Source organism: Neoarius graeffei, chromosome 15 (genome assembly GCF_027579695.1).
Source record: "Neoarius graeffei isolate fNeoGra1 chromosome 15, fNeoGra1.pri, whole genome shotgun sequence".
Lineage (NCBI taxonomy): Eukaryota > Metazoa > Chordata > Actinopteri > Siluriformes > Ariidae > Neoarius > Neoarius graeffei.
The window spans coordinates 9180539-9198530 of record NC_083583.1 but is presented as its reverse complement, the minus strand read 5'-3'; the positions used below and the strand labels follow the sequence as shown (position 1 = coordinate 9198530).

Below are 17992 nucleotides of genomic sequence, written 5' to 3'. Positions count from 1 at the left end.
GTTTCCCCCACAGTCCAAAGACATGCAGGTTAGGTTAACTGGTGACTCTAAATTGACCGTAGGTGTGAATGTGAATGGTTGTCTGTGTCTATGTGTCAGCCCTGTGATGACCTGGCGACTTGTCCAGGGTGAACCCCGCCTTTCGCCCGTAGTCAGCTGGGATAGGCTCCAGCTTGCCTGCGACCCTGTAGAACAGGATAAAGCGGCTAGAGATAATGAGATGAGAATTAATTAACATAGAGCATCCGCCATACAAGTCCCTGTGAATGAACTGCTACTGTAGAAATGTATTCAAATGAGCGCATTAATTAATATAAACCTGTGATTTGTAACTGCACTACAGTCAGAGCTGCTGTTAGAGAAAATTAATCAACACCTTCTGACCAATCAGATTCAAGCATTTACCGGTGTGTTAAGTTTCAGAGACTTGCATGACAATTTTTATCACAAGATCCAAAAATGTTATAAAAAGTCTTTTTTTTTGTACATTACAGTATAAATATATTATTTTAACGTCCAGTATGTGCACCAATTTCCTTTACAACTCTCTCCACTCTTTTTCATATCCTCTGTACATCTTTTAGTACATTTTACCTAATGTAATACCTAAACGCTACCCCTGTATCCCTCAAGTTAACCCTTTCCTATTGTTTAAGAATGAGGATTATTATTTTTATTAATGATAATAGGTTTATTATAACCATAGTCGTTCCACATGAGACCTGATCTTCAGGACTGTGCAAGCTGATAAGCGTATCTCCTGTTAGCACTCCCGCAAAAAAGAGGAAGTTGATTTTCGAGCTTTAACAGAGGAAAGACGCTTCTGAAAGTGAAATGACTGGTTGAGCAGATGAGGCGACTAGAAACAGGAACTTTACAGAAACAGCTTCTCTGGACCAAGAGCTCATGAGTTCACAGCTGTGCCTGCGTTTTGCATGTGTTGGCATTTTATTTCTTTAGCTGTGGCCTTTACTGATTCAAGGTGAAACTGGGTGTTACAGCAGCGTGATCCGAGTCAGGAACCCTTAGGTTAGTCAAGCTACATAAAAAGCAGGTTTATAATCTCAAATATTATGCTGGAAGTGATGCTTATGAAAGGCTGTTCCAGATACTGTCAACTAAAGTGAGGCCAAATTATCTATGATGTACATGTGAAGTTCAGAGCATGAAGGACAGATTGACATGGACACGATAATATCTCTGCTGTCTGTAAGTAAATAAAAAAAAAGTTATAATAAATAAAAAAATAAAAACCACCAGTGTTATGTCAGGGATGTAATACGGTGGCCAGATAGCTGCTTTGTGCTTTCACTCACAATGTAAAAGCCATTAAATTAAAATAAATAAATAAAAACAAGCAAACAAAATAAAATACTACATATTATTTTGCATTTTTGTTTTATCTGGATTTTAGTGACCACTGGGATGTTTTTGTGAAGCACAGCTGGCACTTTCACAGTAGAGAGAGAGAGAAAATAGTACATGATGGCGTGAAGATATTAAATTTATCTTCAAGTGGTGAATGTATATTTCACGAGTGAGCAAAGCGAATGAGTGAAATATTTTTCAACACTAGAAGATAAACTTAATAACTTTGCACCACTGCATAATGTTCTTTATATTACTGTATATGGGCACATCCACAAAAAAAAAAAAAAAAAGTTGATCAAAAGAATTTTAATTTTGAACGGAGTCACCATTTTGACAACACACGTCTAGTCAGTGGGAATAAATATATATTATATCTCATTATCTGTAGCCGCTTTATCTTGTTCTACAGGGTCGCAGGCAAGCTGGAGCCTATCCCAGCTGACTACGGGTGAAAGGCGGGGTACACCCTGGACAAGTCGCCAGGTCATCACAGGGCTGACACATAGACACAGACAACCATTCACATTCACACCTACGCTCAATTTAGAGTCACCAGTTAACCTAACCTGCATGTCTTTGGACTGTGGGGGAAACCGGAGCACCCGGAGGAAACCCACGCGGACACGGGGAGAACATGCAAACTCCACACAGAAAGGCCCTCGCCGGCCACGGGGCTCGAACCCGGACCTTCTTGCTGCGAGGCGACAGCGCTAACCACTACACCACCGTGCCGCCAAATAAATACAGGGTTTCCCCAGGTTTGACCACCATAAATTTAAGACTAAGACCTTTTTAAGACCACTTAAATGAGAATTAAGACCTACATCGCACCCATTATGCGGTCGTAGAACACCAGATCAAATTCCCAATAATGACAAAAGCATTTTTACTTGAAACATTTATTATAAAAGTTATATACTTAAGTCATTATGTGCATTGCTTGTCGAATCTTCACATTCACGACAAAAAAACAAGTCTAAACCTGGAAGAAAGGAGCACAACGTAGGGTCCAAGTCATGGCCTTAAAGGTACACAAAAATGCAGTAGGCATACCAACACATTAATGCCAAAGGTGTGCACTCACCAGTCAAAAAGCCAAACTGAGGGCCTCACTCGAAGCCTAAAGAACTGTCTCTGAACTAATTATGGCCATGCACCCAGAGATGATACTTAAAATAAAAAAGTGATGTGGGTGTATTTCTTTTTAAATAAAAATATCAAAACATTCACAACACTCTAAACAGACAAACTCTTTGTCTTAGTCTCCCAGTACTTGCTTCAACCATTTTACATTTTGTACCCTTGTAAACGAGGGAGGGAGAGAGATACAGAGGGGCATAGATAGATAAGAGACGAGGGGGGGGGGATAGATAGATAGATAGATAGATAGATAGATAGATAGATAGATAGATAGATAGATAGATAGATAGATAGATAGATAGATAGATAGATAGAAAAGAGGTAAGCCTAAAGTCTCTTAAAGGTGCACAAAAATGCAATTGGCGTACCAATACATTGGTACAATGGTGTGCACTCACCATGGGTGCAGATCCCAGGGGGGACATGACCCCCCAATTTCTGAAAAACATGAATTGTCCCCCCCAATAAAAATCCCCTAAATTATTAAAAATTGTACAAACAAATGTATTTTCAGACAAATGATTACCTGTGCAGTACTTTTTGAATGTGGCGAGCCTCTTCGAAGTTGTGATTTATGGTTGCATGGTATGAGTTGGGACGGCACGGTGGTGTAGTGGTTAGCGCTGTCGCCTCACAGCAAGAAGGTCCTGGGTTCGAGCCCCGGGGCCGGCGAGGGCCTTTCTGTGCGGAGTTTGCATGTTCTCCCCGTGTCCGCGTGGGTTTCCTCCGGGTGCTCCGGTTTCCCCCACAGTCCAAAGACATGCAGGTTAGGTTAACTGGTGACTCTAAATTGACCGTAGGTGTGAATGTGAGTGTGAATGGTTGTCTGTGTCTATGTGTCAGCCCTGTGATGACCTGGCGACTTGTCCAGGGTGTACCCCGCCTTTCGCCCGTAGTCAGCTGGGATAGGCTCCAGCTTGCCTGCGACACTGTAGAAGGATAAAGCGGCTAGAGATAATGAGATGAGATGGTATGAGTTGCATACGGGCAAAAAAAAAAAATCACTTTTGTGTCCCCCCCAATCCTGACATCGGATCTGCACCCCTGGCACTCACCAGTCAAAAAGCCAAACTGAGGGCCCAACTCAAGGCCTAAAGAACTGTCTCTAAACTAATTATGGCCATGCACCCAGAGATGATAAACAGACAAACTCTTTGTCTTAGTTTCCCAGCATTCAACTTGCTTCAACCATTTTACATTTTGAAGAATAAAAAGAAATGTAAATACTCCTAGTAAACAAGGGAGGGAGGGAAGACATAGATGTGGAGGTGGATAGATAAGAGACACAATGAGATAAATAGATAGATAGGAAAGAGGTATACAGATGGATAAGACATTGATAGGAGAGAGTGATAGACATAATATAGATAGATAACACAGAGTGGTAGACAGACATAAGAGATAGATAGGAGAGAGGAGAGAAAAGATATAGATAATCCACCACTTGCCTCGTTAATGTCTTTGACCAACTCCTTTGTTATATAAGGAGCAAGACCGAATTTTGTTATGTAAGACGTTTTGTTTTTTCCACAGGAGAATGTTGTAGCGATTTCCGAGTCTGGGAACATAGGCTTAAAAAGAGTTCGCTTATGCCCTCATTCGAGCTGTACGAGTGGTGTTCCGTAATTGTTTTTAAAATCCAGAGCACCTCTGCCCGAAGTGTCGGGGTTTCACCGACACCCATCATGCCACTGCTCGGCCCTTGTGTTGTTGCTAGCCTTGCCGATGATGTCTGGCTTGGCTGATGCTGCTGACGTTCGACAGTGGTGCTAGTGCCAACTCCAGGTGCATTCGGAGATTGAACCATGCAGAACTGAGCGATGGGCTGGTGGCGGTGGAGGGCAGATGCAATGTGCTTTGAGCTCTTCATGTGAGACTCTAAAGCGAAATGACCTATAGTGGACAACTTGAAGGTCTTTCAACAAACACAGCATCTTGCTTCAACGTCGCTTCCAGGAACCTCCCTCACCCAATCATGATATCTTTCATCTGAAAGCCACTGCTGATTAAAACGACACTTCCCCATGCTATGATTCGCAGAGTCTCCTCTCCACCACGGATTCCGACGATTGCGCTGGCGCGAAAATGTATCCATATTATTTCTTTCTTTGCGCATGCTCCAAGAAATTCACTGATGTTACGCAAAACCCACGTTTTCACATTGTAGAATAGTATGAGTAAATTTAAGACCTTTGTTTAAAAAATTAAGACTTGGGCAAAGCAATTTAAGACTTTTTAAGGCCTTAATTTTGGAATATTAAATTTAAGACTTTTTTTTTTTAAAGACTTTTAAGACCCCGCGGCTACCATGAAAAAAATATATATATAAAATATTACACACACAAACACTACTGTGCACAAAAGTCTTAGGCACGTGTAAAGAAATGCTGTAGACCAAAAATTTGAGGTTCTATCTGGTCAGTACTGAACTACTACATCCATCAACACTTCTGTTCCCCAGGGCTCCATTTTGAGACCTCTGCTGTTCTCAGTCTACAGTGATGACCTGGGAGATGAGTGTGAGAAAACCCTGTATCTGTACGCACATGATTCCACCTTATACTGCCTAATAAAAACATGTGATGACAGCAGAGCTGCAACTGCGAGCCTAAATAGGGACCTGGAGAGAATGAGGAACTGGGCGGACAAACGGAAAGTGACCTTTGAGCCAGCTAAGTGCAAAGCTTTTACTGTGTCGAGAAAGAGAAATCCAACAAGGTCAGATCTATTCTTAAGCAACACCAAACTGGCAGAAAAAGAAGAGTTGGAAATCCTAGGAGTTACTATTGATCACAAGCTCACCAAGCAAGAGCTGGATATAAGCTTGGTGCTTTCAGGAGGGTTACTAACAAACTAGATGCTAGACGGAGAGACACAGTGTACAAGGCCTAGGTACGCAGCATCATGGAGGATGAGTGCCTCTACCACCTCACTAAGGCTTAGTGACGCCATCCAGAGGAAGCATCATTGGTATGAATCAACAACAGGCCAGATTGGAACTAGGCATCCTGTCTCTACATTATAGACGTCTGGTGGCTGCTCCTGCTGTGATCTCCAAGATACACACTAGCTCATGCCCACCACACCTAAAGAGGATGGTTCCTCAGTCATATGTGATCAGACGTGCAACTCGCACCAGCCTATCTATGCCAAGTCATGCACTCACTGCACCAGTCTGAAGAACCTTCATCCTCACTGCAGTCCGTATCTGGAATAGACGTCCAGACAGTGTAGATGGAGAGATTAGTGACAATTGCTTTCAGTCTTTCAAAACTTGTGTTCATCACTATCTGCTTTCTGTACTACGATCTTGTCAGGAGAACTTCTTGGCTTCTGTGAACCATTGATTGGCCCTTTTGGTTTACTATTATAGTGCTTTATTGCTGATGTTAGTTCGTGACCCAGTCATACCTCTTATGGCTATTGTTCACCACAGGGGCGCCGCCAGAAATTTTGGGCCCCATGAAAGATTAGAATTTTGGGCCCCCCAACTTTGCCCACCCTCGCCACAATTGCACTATTGTCATTATTTGATTTTTGATAGCCCATGGACCTTGAGTTTGTGACTTTATTACATTTTATGTATTAACCTACCATGGACTAGATGAAAACTGGTCAGTGCATTCAAGTTTGATGCATTTAAATGAACTCCATACTCAGTAGCCTTACAAATGTTACCCATAAAAGACAGGAAACATCTTATTATAAATTTATTTCAAAGTGACATGGAGTTACATTTCAATTTGATCAATTAAGTACGTATTTCTTCATATGTTGTAACCTCTATCCCTCTTTTATGTGTGCTGCACTTTCTCCAGCTCCTCAATTTGAAACCAATGGTTTAGAACGTGTGAACATTCCACACACGTAACCATGTCAAACACTTGACTGGTGTCCGTTATTAGCAACACTTTAATCTAGCAAACTGTATATGGCGCTCGCTCATTAAAAACTTCAATCCTAAAGCATTTATGGGTTGTATTGCTGCTTACCTCCTTCTCCAAAGGGGGGGTTCAGTGGTTTGGTAGGGCGGAGGTCCCCCTGAGGCTGAATCTGTGCATATTTAGGCCACCCCATTAGTTATGAAACTGGTTATTAGCACCAGCATAACGTAATATTTCATCTTGTTTATCACACAAGTCAGTTCAGTTATTAAAATGGAAAAAATGTCACTGTACAAACTGTAAAAGTGTTCTCTTGATAGGCTAATCCAACCACGTTCATACTGTTCATTTACCATTCGCTAATATTTTGAACACACGTGAGCGATAGCTACCTTTCTTTGGGAAAAACTGAGTGACCAGTTGCCTGCCTCTCCGGTCCCTCTCAGCTTTCAGCTGCCTTTCTTTACGTTTTTGACAGCCACTCTTCATATTTAGCGATCATAGACTGTACGCACTCCACTGCTGGCTGGCTGGCTGCTGCACCGCGACACAGCAGCAAGTAGCGTTGCACTGATCAGCACACAGATTTAACGCATCGCGCTTCTACCAAAACTGGACCGTACCATTTCGCAAAAGGGGGAGGGTTAAATGACAATATGTTGAAGAACTCAAGAAATAAACAACCTTGTTCAATTAGCTCATTTTACCAGATGGAATATTGCATTGTTGTTATTTCAAAAGTCTTATTAAAATCATATTATCAGCCCCTTAAAGGGCCCCATGGCAGTGCTGGGCCCCTAGAATTGTTCTAAACTTTCCCCCCCTGGCGGCACCCATGGTTCACCATAGCACATTATATACATTTTTTTAAAAAATGACTTTAAAAATAATGAAATTTTTCAAAAAAAAAAAAAAACACTATAAACAGCAGTGAGCCATAATAAATCAATATAACGAAATCAATATTTGGTGTGAGATGACCCTTTGCTTTAAAAAATAAAAATAGTAGTCTCAGGTACAATGAGTGCAGTTTTATAAGGAAATGAGCTGTGTAGGTTTTACTGAGCATCTTACAGAACCAGCCACAGTTCTTCTGGACACTGTCACACTCGCTTCTTCATTTTGCACCAAAACCCAACAGTCTTCATTATGTTTTCTTTTTTAATCTGAAAAGTTCTCTCTTATGGAATATGCTGTTCAGATACAAACTTTTTTTCTGTAACATCTAATTTTGTGCTGGAAAAATAAACGTTTGGCCTCTAAAATGTTTTTGTACTGACTCAATGTAGGAGTCATAAAATAGAAATCTACAACAAAGTTTGTACTAAACAACAGTGTGCCTAAGACTTTTGCACAGTACTGTATATTCATACGTATTAGAATGTATAGTGTCCAGCATCATGCATAGGTTGAATGAATAGTTTTATATTTTCATGTCCTGGTTATGACGTTAAAACCTGCATCCGATAGCAAGGCTTCCAAGCAGGGATACTTGTGGCTGTGCAGACTGTGGAGTGACCCCTTAGTTGCCATCACTCCCAGGTCTGCCCTGACCTGGGGCAGTAATGCTTGTTTAGGGTGCCAGCTATGACTTAAATAGCAGGGTAGGATGGACTCTTCAGCTTAGCCCAGCAACCATCCTAGGAGGAAGAAACTCCAAAGTCAAGTCCCAGCAACTGCAAGCTACTGTGAGGGCAGTCCTCTGAAGAAGGGTACTGGCCAGCTACTGTGCTTCCACCCAGCGGATACGTGTTTCGGCTTCCGAACCTGTACCCACATGCTGAGTGTCAGGAAGAGAGGGTGACGCTAGGATTGCACACCCCACTGCCACTTTAATCCATCACCGTGCAGGTAGTTCTCCCTGCCATTTCATCCTCATCTTTATCATCTCAAGTCCTGCGGCAAGGGACAAGTGGCGACAGAGGCAGGGAGAGGATGCTCCTGGGAGCCTCCAGTCACGAATCCACACACATGGTGGTTCTGGTATGATGGTTGCTCAGGGGACAACCTGGAACAACGTCCCTATTCATATCCTGCCAGGATGACAAGGCAGCCCTATTTAGGGACAGCACTGCTTTCTCCTACCAGAGAGGGGGGTATACAAAGCTTGTTCCACCCACTCCGACTTGGCCGTTGACCATGACGGTCTGGTCATCCAACCCTGCGGTAGAAACAGAAAGGCAAAGATTCACTTGGCAGCATGGAACATTCGAATGCTGCAAGACAATCCAAACAGTCTGGAACGCCGTATAGCCATTGTGGCTCAGGAACTTCAGTGCTACAACATAGCCATTGCAGCCCTCAGCAAAACTCGTCGACCAGAAAGCTCACATCTCACAGAACATGGAGCTGGATTTACATTCTTCTGCTCTGGATGACCTGAAAATGAACCAAGACAAGCCGGAGTTGGCTTCACCATCAAGAACCGTTCTCTCAGCCTCCTGGACTCTGTGCCACATGGAGTAAACGAGCGCCTGATGACGCTTTGCCTGCACCTGGACATGTCACCTTAATTAGTGCCTACGCTCCCACCATGACCCACACTGACAAGTCCAAGGAGCAGTTCTATGAGGAACTGGATAGACTCATCCAGGCCACCCCTCACTGACAAACTTGTGCTACTGGGTGACTTCAACGCTAGAGTGGGCAAAGATTACACTGCTTGGGACAAGGTCATCGGTCGACACGACATCGGAAAGGAAAATTCAAATGGCATCCTCCTCCTTACAACCTTCTCACAACGTCAACTCGCCATCACAAACACCCTATTCCAACAGCGCACTGCTAGGAAAACTACATGGATGCACCCTAGGTCTGGACACTGGCACCAGATCGACTATGCCATAGTCCGTCAGAGGGATGTCAGAGAAGCTCACCACACCAGAGCCATGCTGAGTTTTACTTGTCTCTCTGACCACCGCCTACTCCGCACCACCATAGCTTTTTCTTTCAAGGTGCCATGACACAGGGTTTGTACAGCACCGACAAAGAAGCTGGATGTCAGCAGACTCTCTTCCCCTACAGTGAGAATCCAACTGCATGAGAACACTGAAAGTGCACTCAACAGGATCGATACTGAGGGTCTGACTGTTGAGGATCACTGGAGCACACAGAGATGCAATCCATCAGTCTGCAGAGGAAGTCTTGGGTTTTGTGAAATGCACACACCGTGACCGGTTTGATGAAAATGACGCCACAGCCCTCAACCTCTTGGACTGACTGCACCATGCCCATATGAGTTACATAATGGACAAGGTATCGCAGACCAAGAGAGACACTTACCTCAGCCTCAAGAGAGAAGCACAGACCATCTTGCATGAGATGAAAGACAGATGGTGGAGAGAATGAATTGCTGACTTGCAGTCAGCTTCTGACAGGAAAAACACCAAAGCTTTCTACGCTGGACTGAAGGCGGTGTATGGGCCTACCTCTTGTGGCAGCACACCACTCTACACAGCTGATGGACAAACACTTATAAAGGACCAAGCTGGTATGTTAGCCCGCTGGGCTGAACACTTCAGAGTTTTGAACCAGGTGTCGACCATATCAGATGAAGCCACCAACCAACTCCCACAAAGACCCATCTACGAAGAACTCAAATGATCCTCCCTCAGTAGCTGAGGCCACCAAGGCCATTAAACAGTTCTCCAAAGGAAAAGCAGCTGGCGGAGACATCATGGCAGTCCAGCTCACTCATCTGTTTCACTACATCTGGGAAAAAGAGACTGTCCCACAAGACTTCAAGGATGCACTCACTGTACACCTCTACAAGCTCAAAGGAAACAGACATAGCTGTGACAATCGTGGGATCTTACTCCTATCCATTGCAGGCAAGATCCTTGCAAAACTCAATGGCCTCACTGACCCCATCGCTCAGGAGGTCATCCCAGAGAGCCAATGTGGGTTCTGTGCCTTACATGGCATCACAGACATGCTCTTCTCAGCAAGACAAGTGAAAGAAAAATGCATTGAACAGAATAGGGAACTCTTTATGGTTGACCTCACAAAAGCCTTCGACTCAATCAGCCAGGAAGGCCTCTGGAAAGTGCTCAAAAAGGCTGGTTGCCCCACTCGGGTTGTCATCATCATTTGGTCCTTTCACGAAGGCATGGTTGGTCGTGTGATTCATGATGGATCCATCTCTGCCTCGTTCGAAGTCAGCAACAGCACCAAGCAAGGATGCGTCATGGCTCCTTTGCTATTTAGCATCGTGTTTTCTGCCATGCTGCATGATGCTTTCAAGGATTGTGACACAGGTGTGATGAGCCGCTTCAGGAGTTATGGAAGCATCTTCAACTTTAAACGACTCCGAGCAAAAACCAAGGTCTCTTATGTTGCTTCAAGACTTGCTCTACACAGACGACTGTGCTCCGATTGCTCATACTCTTGAAGATGCCCAACACATTGTCAATGCCTTTTCTAGAGCATGCAGCAGATATGGCCTAACCATCAGCAAGACGGAAGTCCTTCATCAACCAAGACCTGGGTCACCTCCGTGCACTCAATCTATCATCATCATCATCATCTGTGGAGAACCGCTGAAGTCTGTAGAAAAAAATTTTGCTACCTTGGGGGAATTCTCGCGTAAAATGCCAAGATTGATGATGAGATAACCGCACGCATTAGCAAAGCAAGTTCTTCCTATGGACGACTTCAACACCGCCTCAGGTCTGATCATGGGATACGCTTGAGCACGAAGATTTAAATTTACAGAACCGTGGTCCTCAGCACTCTGCTCTATGGCTGCAAAACGTGGACATAATATCGATGCCACATCAAGGAGTTGGAGCAGTTTCACCAACGCTGCCTATGCAAGATTTGCAATATAACCTGGAAGGACAAAGTCCTCAACACCACTGTTCTTGAGCATTGCAACATCACAAGCGTAGAGGCTTTCATCACCTGAGCTCAACTCTGCTGGGCTGGTCACATGATGCGTATGGGAGATGAGAGAATCCCCAAAGCCCTAATCTTTGGAGAACTGGCAGAAGGCCTCAGGGAGGGCAGCGCAAATGCTACAAAGATGTTCTGAAAGCCACCCTGAAGGCCTAAGACATCGACCCTGCATCCTGGGAAAGAAAGGCCTGTAATTGCGCTTATTGGCGTAAGATCTGCCATGACGGCTGCGAAGTGTTTGAAGCTCAAAGGACTACCAGACTAACAGAACAGCGTCTTTGACGACAGAGAGCAGCTGCTACCTGGGCAACAGCCCTACAAGCCACCATTTCACCATCATCAACAACGTCACCCCCATCTCATCACTATGTCTGCGATGTCGGTCAATGCGTGTGTGCCTCACGCATTGGACTCCTCAGTCATCGCAGACACCGCCATTAAATGAATGGGAGAAGAGATTCATCATTCACGATGATTCAGTCCATCACAAATTTTACACGCCCTCATCACCATGACCATATCTGAGTAAGGATAATACAACCCCGATTCCAAAAAAGTTGGGACAAAGTACAAATTGCAAATAAAAATGGAATGCAATAATTTACAAATCTCAAAAATTGACATTGTATTCACAATAGAACATAGACAACATATCAAATGTCGAAAGTGAGACATTTTGAAATTTCATGCCAAATATTGGCTCATTTGAAATTTCATGACAGCAACACATCTAAAAAAAGTTGGGACAGGGGCAATAAGAGGCTGGAAAAGTTAAAGGTACAAAAAAGGAACAGCTGGAGGACCAAATTGCAACTCATTAGGTCAATTGGCAATAGGCCATTAACATGACTGGGTATAAAAAGAGCATCTTGGATTGGCAGCGGCTCTCAGAAGTAAAGATGGGAAGAGGATCACCAATCCCCATAATTCTGTGCCGACAAATAGTGGAGCAATATCAGAAAGGAGTTCGACAGTGTAAAATTGCAAAGAGTTTGAACATATCATCATCATCTACAGTGCATAATATCAAAAGATTCAGAGAATCTGGAAGAATCTCTGTGCGTAAGGGTCAAGGCCGGAAAACCATACTGGGTGCCCGTGATCTTTGGGCCCTTAGACAGCACTGCATCACATACAGGCATGCTTCTGTATTGGAAATCACAAAATGGGCTCAGGAATATTTCCAGAGAACATTATCTGTGAACACAATTCACCATGCCATCCGCCGTTGCCAGCTAAAACTCTATAGTTCAAAGAAGAAGCCGTATCTAAACGTGATCCAGAAGTGCAGACGTCTTCTCTGGGCCAAGGCTCATTTAAAATGGACTGTGGCAAAGTGGAAAACTGTTCTGTGGTCAGACGAATCAAAATTTGAAGTTCTTTATGGAAATCAGGGACGCCGTGTCATTTGGACTAAAGAGGAGAAGGACGACCCAAGTTGTTATCAGCGCTCAGTTCAGAAGCCTGCATCTCTGATGGTATGGGGTTGCATTAGTGCGTGTGGCATGGGCAGCTTACACATCTGGAAAGACACCATCAATGCTGAAAGGTATATCCAGGTTCTAGAGCAACATATGCTCCCATCCAGACGACGTCTCTTTCAGGGAAGACCTTGCATTTTCCAACATGACAATGCCAAACCACATACTGCATCAATTACAGCATCATGGCTGCGTAGAAGAAGGGTCCGGGTACTGAACTGGCCAGCCTGCAGTCCAGATCTTTCACCCATAGAAAACATTCGGCGCATCATAAAACGGAAGATACGACAAAAAAAGATCCAAGATAGTTGAGCAACTAGAATCCTACATTAGACAAGAATGGGTTAACATTCCTATCCCTAAACTTGAGCAACTTGTCTCCTCAGTCCCCAGACGTTTACAGACTGTTGTAAAGAGAAAAGGGGATGTCTCACAGTGGTAAACATGGCCTTGTCCCAACTTTGAGATGTGGTGTTGTCATGAAATTTAAAAATCACCTAATTTTTCTCTTTAAATGATGCATTTTCTCAGTTTAAACATTTGATATGTCATCTATGTTCTATTCTAAATAAAATATGGAATTTTGAAACTTCCACATCGTTGCATTCTGTTTTTATTTACAATTTGTACTTTGTCCCAACTTTTTTGGAATTGGGGTTGTAATTCTACCTCACAAAATTTATGAATTGAAGTCAGTTTGAAAGTGCAGAGAAAATTAAGAAAGCTGCAACTTTGCATCAACTTGTTTCTTAGGTGTGGAACGACATTATATTCCTGACATCATCAAACGCACAGGTATTGACTGGATATTACATCTAAATTTGTGTGGACATAATGACCAAGTTCTGTAAAGAGAAGCTTTTTTTTTTTTGGTTTGTTTTCTGCCATGATGCTGCATTTATGAGACGCCTCATAGTTACAAAGCAACATGTAGCAGTATTTAGTCTAATGCAATTAAGTTAGAATCTCTGCAAAAATTTTTAATAATTTGACTGATTTTTGTTTTTCAGAAACTTTTCCCTTTAATTTATAGCTCCATTGGTGATTTTTTTTTAAAGATATTGAGGCATTTTGTTTAAGGAGAAAATTGTTTCTTTAATACCTTCTAACTCTCTCTTGGTTAAGATAATTACAATAAGAAATAAAATACACCAACTAAATTTAACATGAGAAGAGAATTTTATATTTTCCCTACAAAAGACTTAACACAAAGCACCAATATTTTGTTTTTTTTCCCTTAGTTCTTCACGTCTTTAATTAAAAAAAGGGTTCTTCAAGAGTTATTTATATTTTTAAGAAGAAGAAGAGCCTTTATTTGTCACATGTGCACTCAAGCACAGTAAAGTTCCTTTCTGCATTTAACCCATCTGAAGCAGTGAACACACATGCACGCACGCACGCACACACACACAGAGCAGTGGGCAGCCATGCTACAGCACCCGGGCAGGGCCGCGTTAACCCTTGCCGAGGCCCTGGGCAGACACACCCACAAGGCCCCACCCCCGCCTGTTGTCAACTGCGCTCAGCAAATTCACCCCCTCAGACGTGCCTGTCTAACTACGGTAGACACAGAAACTTAAATAATGACAGTGGCACAATTAGAAATACTATTGAACGATAAAACTTTATATCCATCAACACCTATTTAATCGAGAAAAAGCAATGGTGAAATAGGCAACTGCATGGTGAAAAAAATCCATCAGACATCACGGTTAACAAGTCTGGTTAACTAAAGTTTGGCCTCAAGAAGCCTTTGAATGAGTGAGTCAATGAACAGCATGTCAAGAACATAACCGAGGCCTACAACAGTTTCTTTAGTATTCAGAACAAGAACATTCGTTTGGTATATAACCATTCGTTTTCATTTTGGAATCCAGGCGACTTTTACCTTGTGAAAACAAAGAGCGATAACAAAGAAAGAAAAATATCTTGCGTCTCAGAAATAAATCTCAAAATGTTAGGCTATGTGAAACATTTCATCCTTTCACACACGTAATGTCCCAAACAGCAGTGGCACACAGCTTTGCACATTCAGTTTGACAGCCATGGGTCAACTTACAAGGGCACTTTCCTACTTTTCTGGAAAGCGAAGTCATTAATTAAATCATTGAACTCAAGCTGGCGTAGCGTGTGAAGACATGGTGGACAGTGATCATATTGACAATGACGGGTGATTTATGCGACGGGACAAGGTGGGCTTCCTTACGGGTGGCGAAATGCATCAAAAATGTTATCAATATGATCAAAACTTCTGAAAATATCGTTTCATATTTTCCGATCTCGCTACCTCCGAGGCCCCCTAGTGGCCGAGGCCCTGGGCAGCTGCCCATGAAGCCCATTAGGATAACGCGTCCTTGCACCCGGGGAGCAGTTGGGGGTTCGGTGCCTTGCTCAAGGGCACTTCAGCCCAAGGCTGTCCCATGTTAGCCTAACCTGCACGTCTTTGAACTGTGGAGGAAACCGGAGCACCCGGAGGAAACCCACGCAGACACAGGGAGAACATGCAAACTCCACACAGAAAGGCCCTCGCCGGCCACTGGGCTCGAACCCATAACCTTCTCGCTGTGAGTCAACAGTGCTAACCACGACACCACTGTGCCCCACACACATGTACACTTTGGCTTCTATGATCTCATACAAGAAGCTGAAAAAGCCAAACAAGCCATGTTTCCAAAAAGCAACATTTGTACTGATCATGTCACAAAACACACAGAGGATTAAACCGCAAGCAACATAAGAAGTGTCTTGTGGCCTGCTCGTGTGAATGAAATGCAGGACTGAACCCGTGACAGCTTCTGAGAGTTTAAACCATTAATCACTGTGTTTAAATCAATCGAATAGGTGTATGTACTGTTTGGTTTTTAACATTTTGTCAAGATCTCATCAAAATTCCTGCAAACCATGCTACATGGGAAATTTAGCGGGAAGAAATTTCTAGTAAAATGTGTTAAAACGTAATAATCTGATTCAACTGACAAAGGACCAACCAAAATAATAAAATGTAATTTCCTTAGAATTTGTTTCGATGCGTTACTGTCAGTGAGCAGGTGTGATTCGGGCCGTCGTGTTTATATTTTGTGTGTGTTCAGGGAAAGTGATATTTTTAGATGGTTGTAGGGAGACTGATTGTGATTGATGTTATGACTGGACTGCAGTACCTTCCTCATGGCTTCCAGCTCTCTCTGTTTCCTCTCGTTAGCTAGCTGCAGCTCCTTCATCTGTCCCTCCATCAGCGCCTGGTCTGCCTGCAGGCGGCTGCGCAGTTCCCGTCGTCGCTGTCGAGCCTCGCGGTGTGGTGTAGACAGACCCTGCCTCAGCCGGTTAATGCAGTCCTGAATGGCTGGTACACACACACAAACACACATGTATACATACATACATACACACACACACACACACACACACCCCCCATAGATAGATGTTCAGACAACAAAATTAATATGTAAAGTTTTTAAGTTAAGGTTTGGCTCGGGTCACAGTCGGGGTGGAGCTAGGGGTGGAGTTAGCATTCATACCACTCCTTTCAAGTTCATTTGTATGAAACAACAAAATCCAACCACATTCACTCTCACTTTAAGTTTATAAACATTTTTCTATCTATTTTTTCCCATTAAAGTAACTTTCCTCTTTGTTGTAATTCTTAATTTTGTAAATCTGCTTTGACTAAACAGTATTACAATTAAATATGTCTGAACCGATCACAATTCATGGTCAACCTGCACCGACTTAACATTCTGTAATATCATCAGACCAGAGATGCACTATATGGCCAAAAGTTTGTGGACACCTAACCACCATCACATCTATATGTAGTTGTTGAACATTCTGTTCCAGATTTATTCCCACTTTGCTGTTATAATAATCTCCACTCTTCTGTGAAGGCTTTCCACTCGATTTTGGAGCGTAGCTGTGAGGATTTGTGTTCATTCAACCACTAGAGCATTCGTGAGATCAGACACTGGCGTTGGATATGGAGGTCTGGGGTGCAGACGGTGCTCCAGTTCATCCCAAAGGTGTTCAGTGAGGTTGAGTTCAGTCAGGGCTCTGTGCAGGACACTCGAGTTCTTCACTCCAACCTCGACGAACCATGTCTTCATGGTGCTTGCTTTGTGCACAGGAGCATTGTCATGCTGGAACAGGTTTGGGCCTCTTGGTTCCAGTGAAGAGAAATTGTAATGGTACAGCATACAGAGACATTCTGTACAATTGTGTACTTCCAACTTTGTGATGAGAGTTTGGAGAAGAATCACATATAGGAGTGATCGGCAGGTGTCCACATACTTTTGGCCATATAGTGTAGCTGTGGACAAAGCTGGAAAAATGGACACTAAATGAAAAATATGGATAATAATAATAATAATGGAAAACCTGTTTTACAAAATAAGAACTATAAACAGTTTTCTGTTTTCCCAGAGGAGAAATTCAGTTGGTAGCTGGACAAATATCCTGTTCATTATCCTTTGTGATTTGTAAAATATAATATAAGAAGTAGAAAGTTTATTCATGGAAGTGTAAATGTGCCAAAGTGCTGAATTAATGAAGTCCTTTCTACTGGGACACTACAAAGCTGCCGTACCCTGGATCCACTCCTGCCGTTTCTTTTTGTCCGAGGCGCTGATCTCGAAGCTTTTGTCTGTACATCTGATGATAAAGAGGTTTCTCTTTCCTTCTTTGTCCGGTAAAGGCTAAAACAGAGGAAACACTTGAGTGTCACTTGCTCAGCACTTATTTTAAACGCAAGCCTGGTTGAGCTCTCACCTCCACACAGCAGTGGCGGTCCAGTGAAACGGAGCCCTTCTTCTCAGTGAGGTCCTCACTCACGTAGTACGAGATTGAATCGAGACGCAGCTCAAACCACCGCTCTGTCCAGTTTTTCCTTTTATGACCTTTTTTTATCATATAGCCCTCGAGGAATGGAAAAACAATATTATATAAAAATATATAAATATGTTGGAGTTAGTGCTCCCACCGCAAAGTTGATGATCTTCTTATAACAGCATGCCCAAAAGTGTTTCGTTTTATTCGTCCACAGCCATTCGCCAACGATGAACGTTGTGGAAGGTCCACAAAACAACTTCGTTCCTGTTCTCACTCATCTCACAGCTATAAACTCCCCAGCCTCTCGTTAACGTTATTTAAAGTTAATAATACAAAAGTACAGGCAGCTTGTCAGTGTAAACTCCTCTGTCCTTTAGACTTTCCTGTGAGGTTCGAACTTAA

General features: G+C 43.0%; 1 protein-coding gene across 2 annotated transcripts in view; it reads right to left on the bottom strand.

Annotated features, from left to right (window-relative positions):
* The window catches only part of swap70a (switching B cell complex subunit SWAP70a), a 49928-nt gene that overhangs the window by 16259 nt on the left and 15677 nt on the right, over positions 1-17992 (bottom strand). For both annotated transcript variants that reach the window (XM_060940825.1, XM_060940826.1), the window contains exons 5-7: positions 17531-17677; positions 17349-17457; positions 15931-16112 (exon numbers count right to left, since the gene is read on the bottom strand). In XM_060940825.1, coding sequence (XP_060796808.1) covers positions 15931-16112; positions 17349-17457; positions 17531-17677 — 438 coding nt within the window. The remainder of the gene's footprint in view (positions 1-15930; positions 16113-17348; positions 17458-17530; positions 17678-17992) is intronic.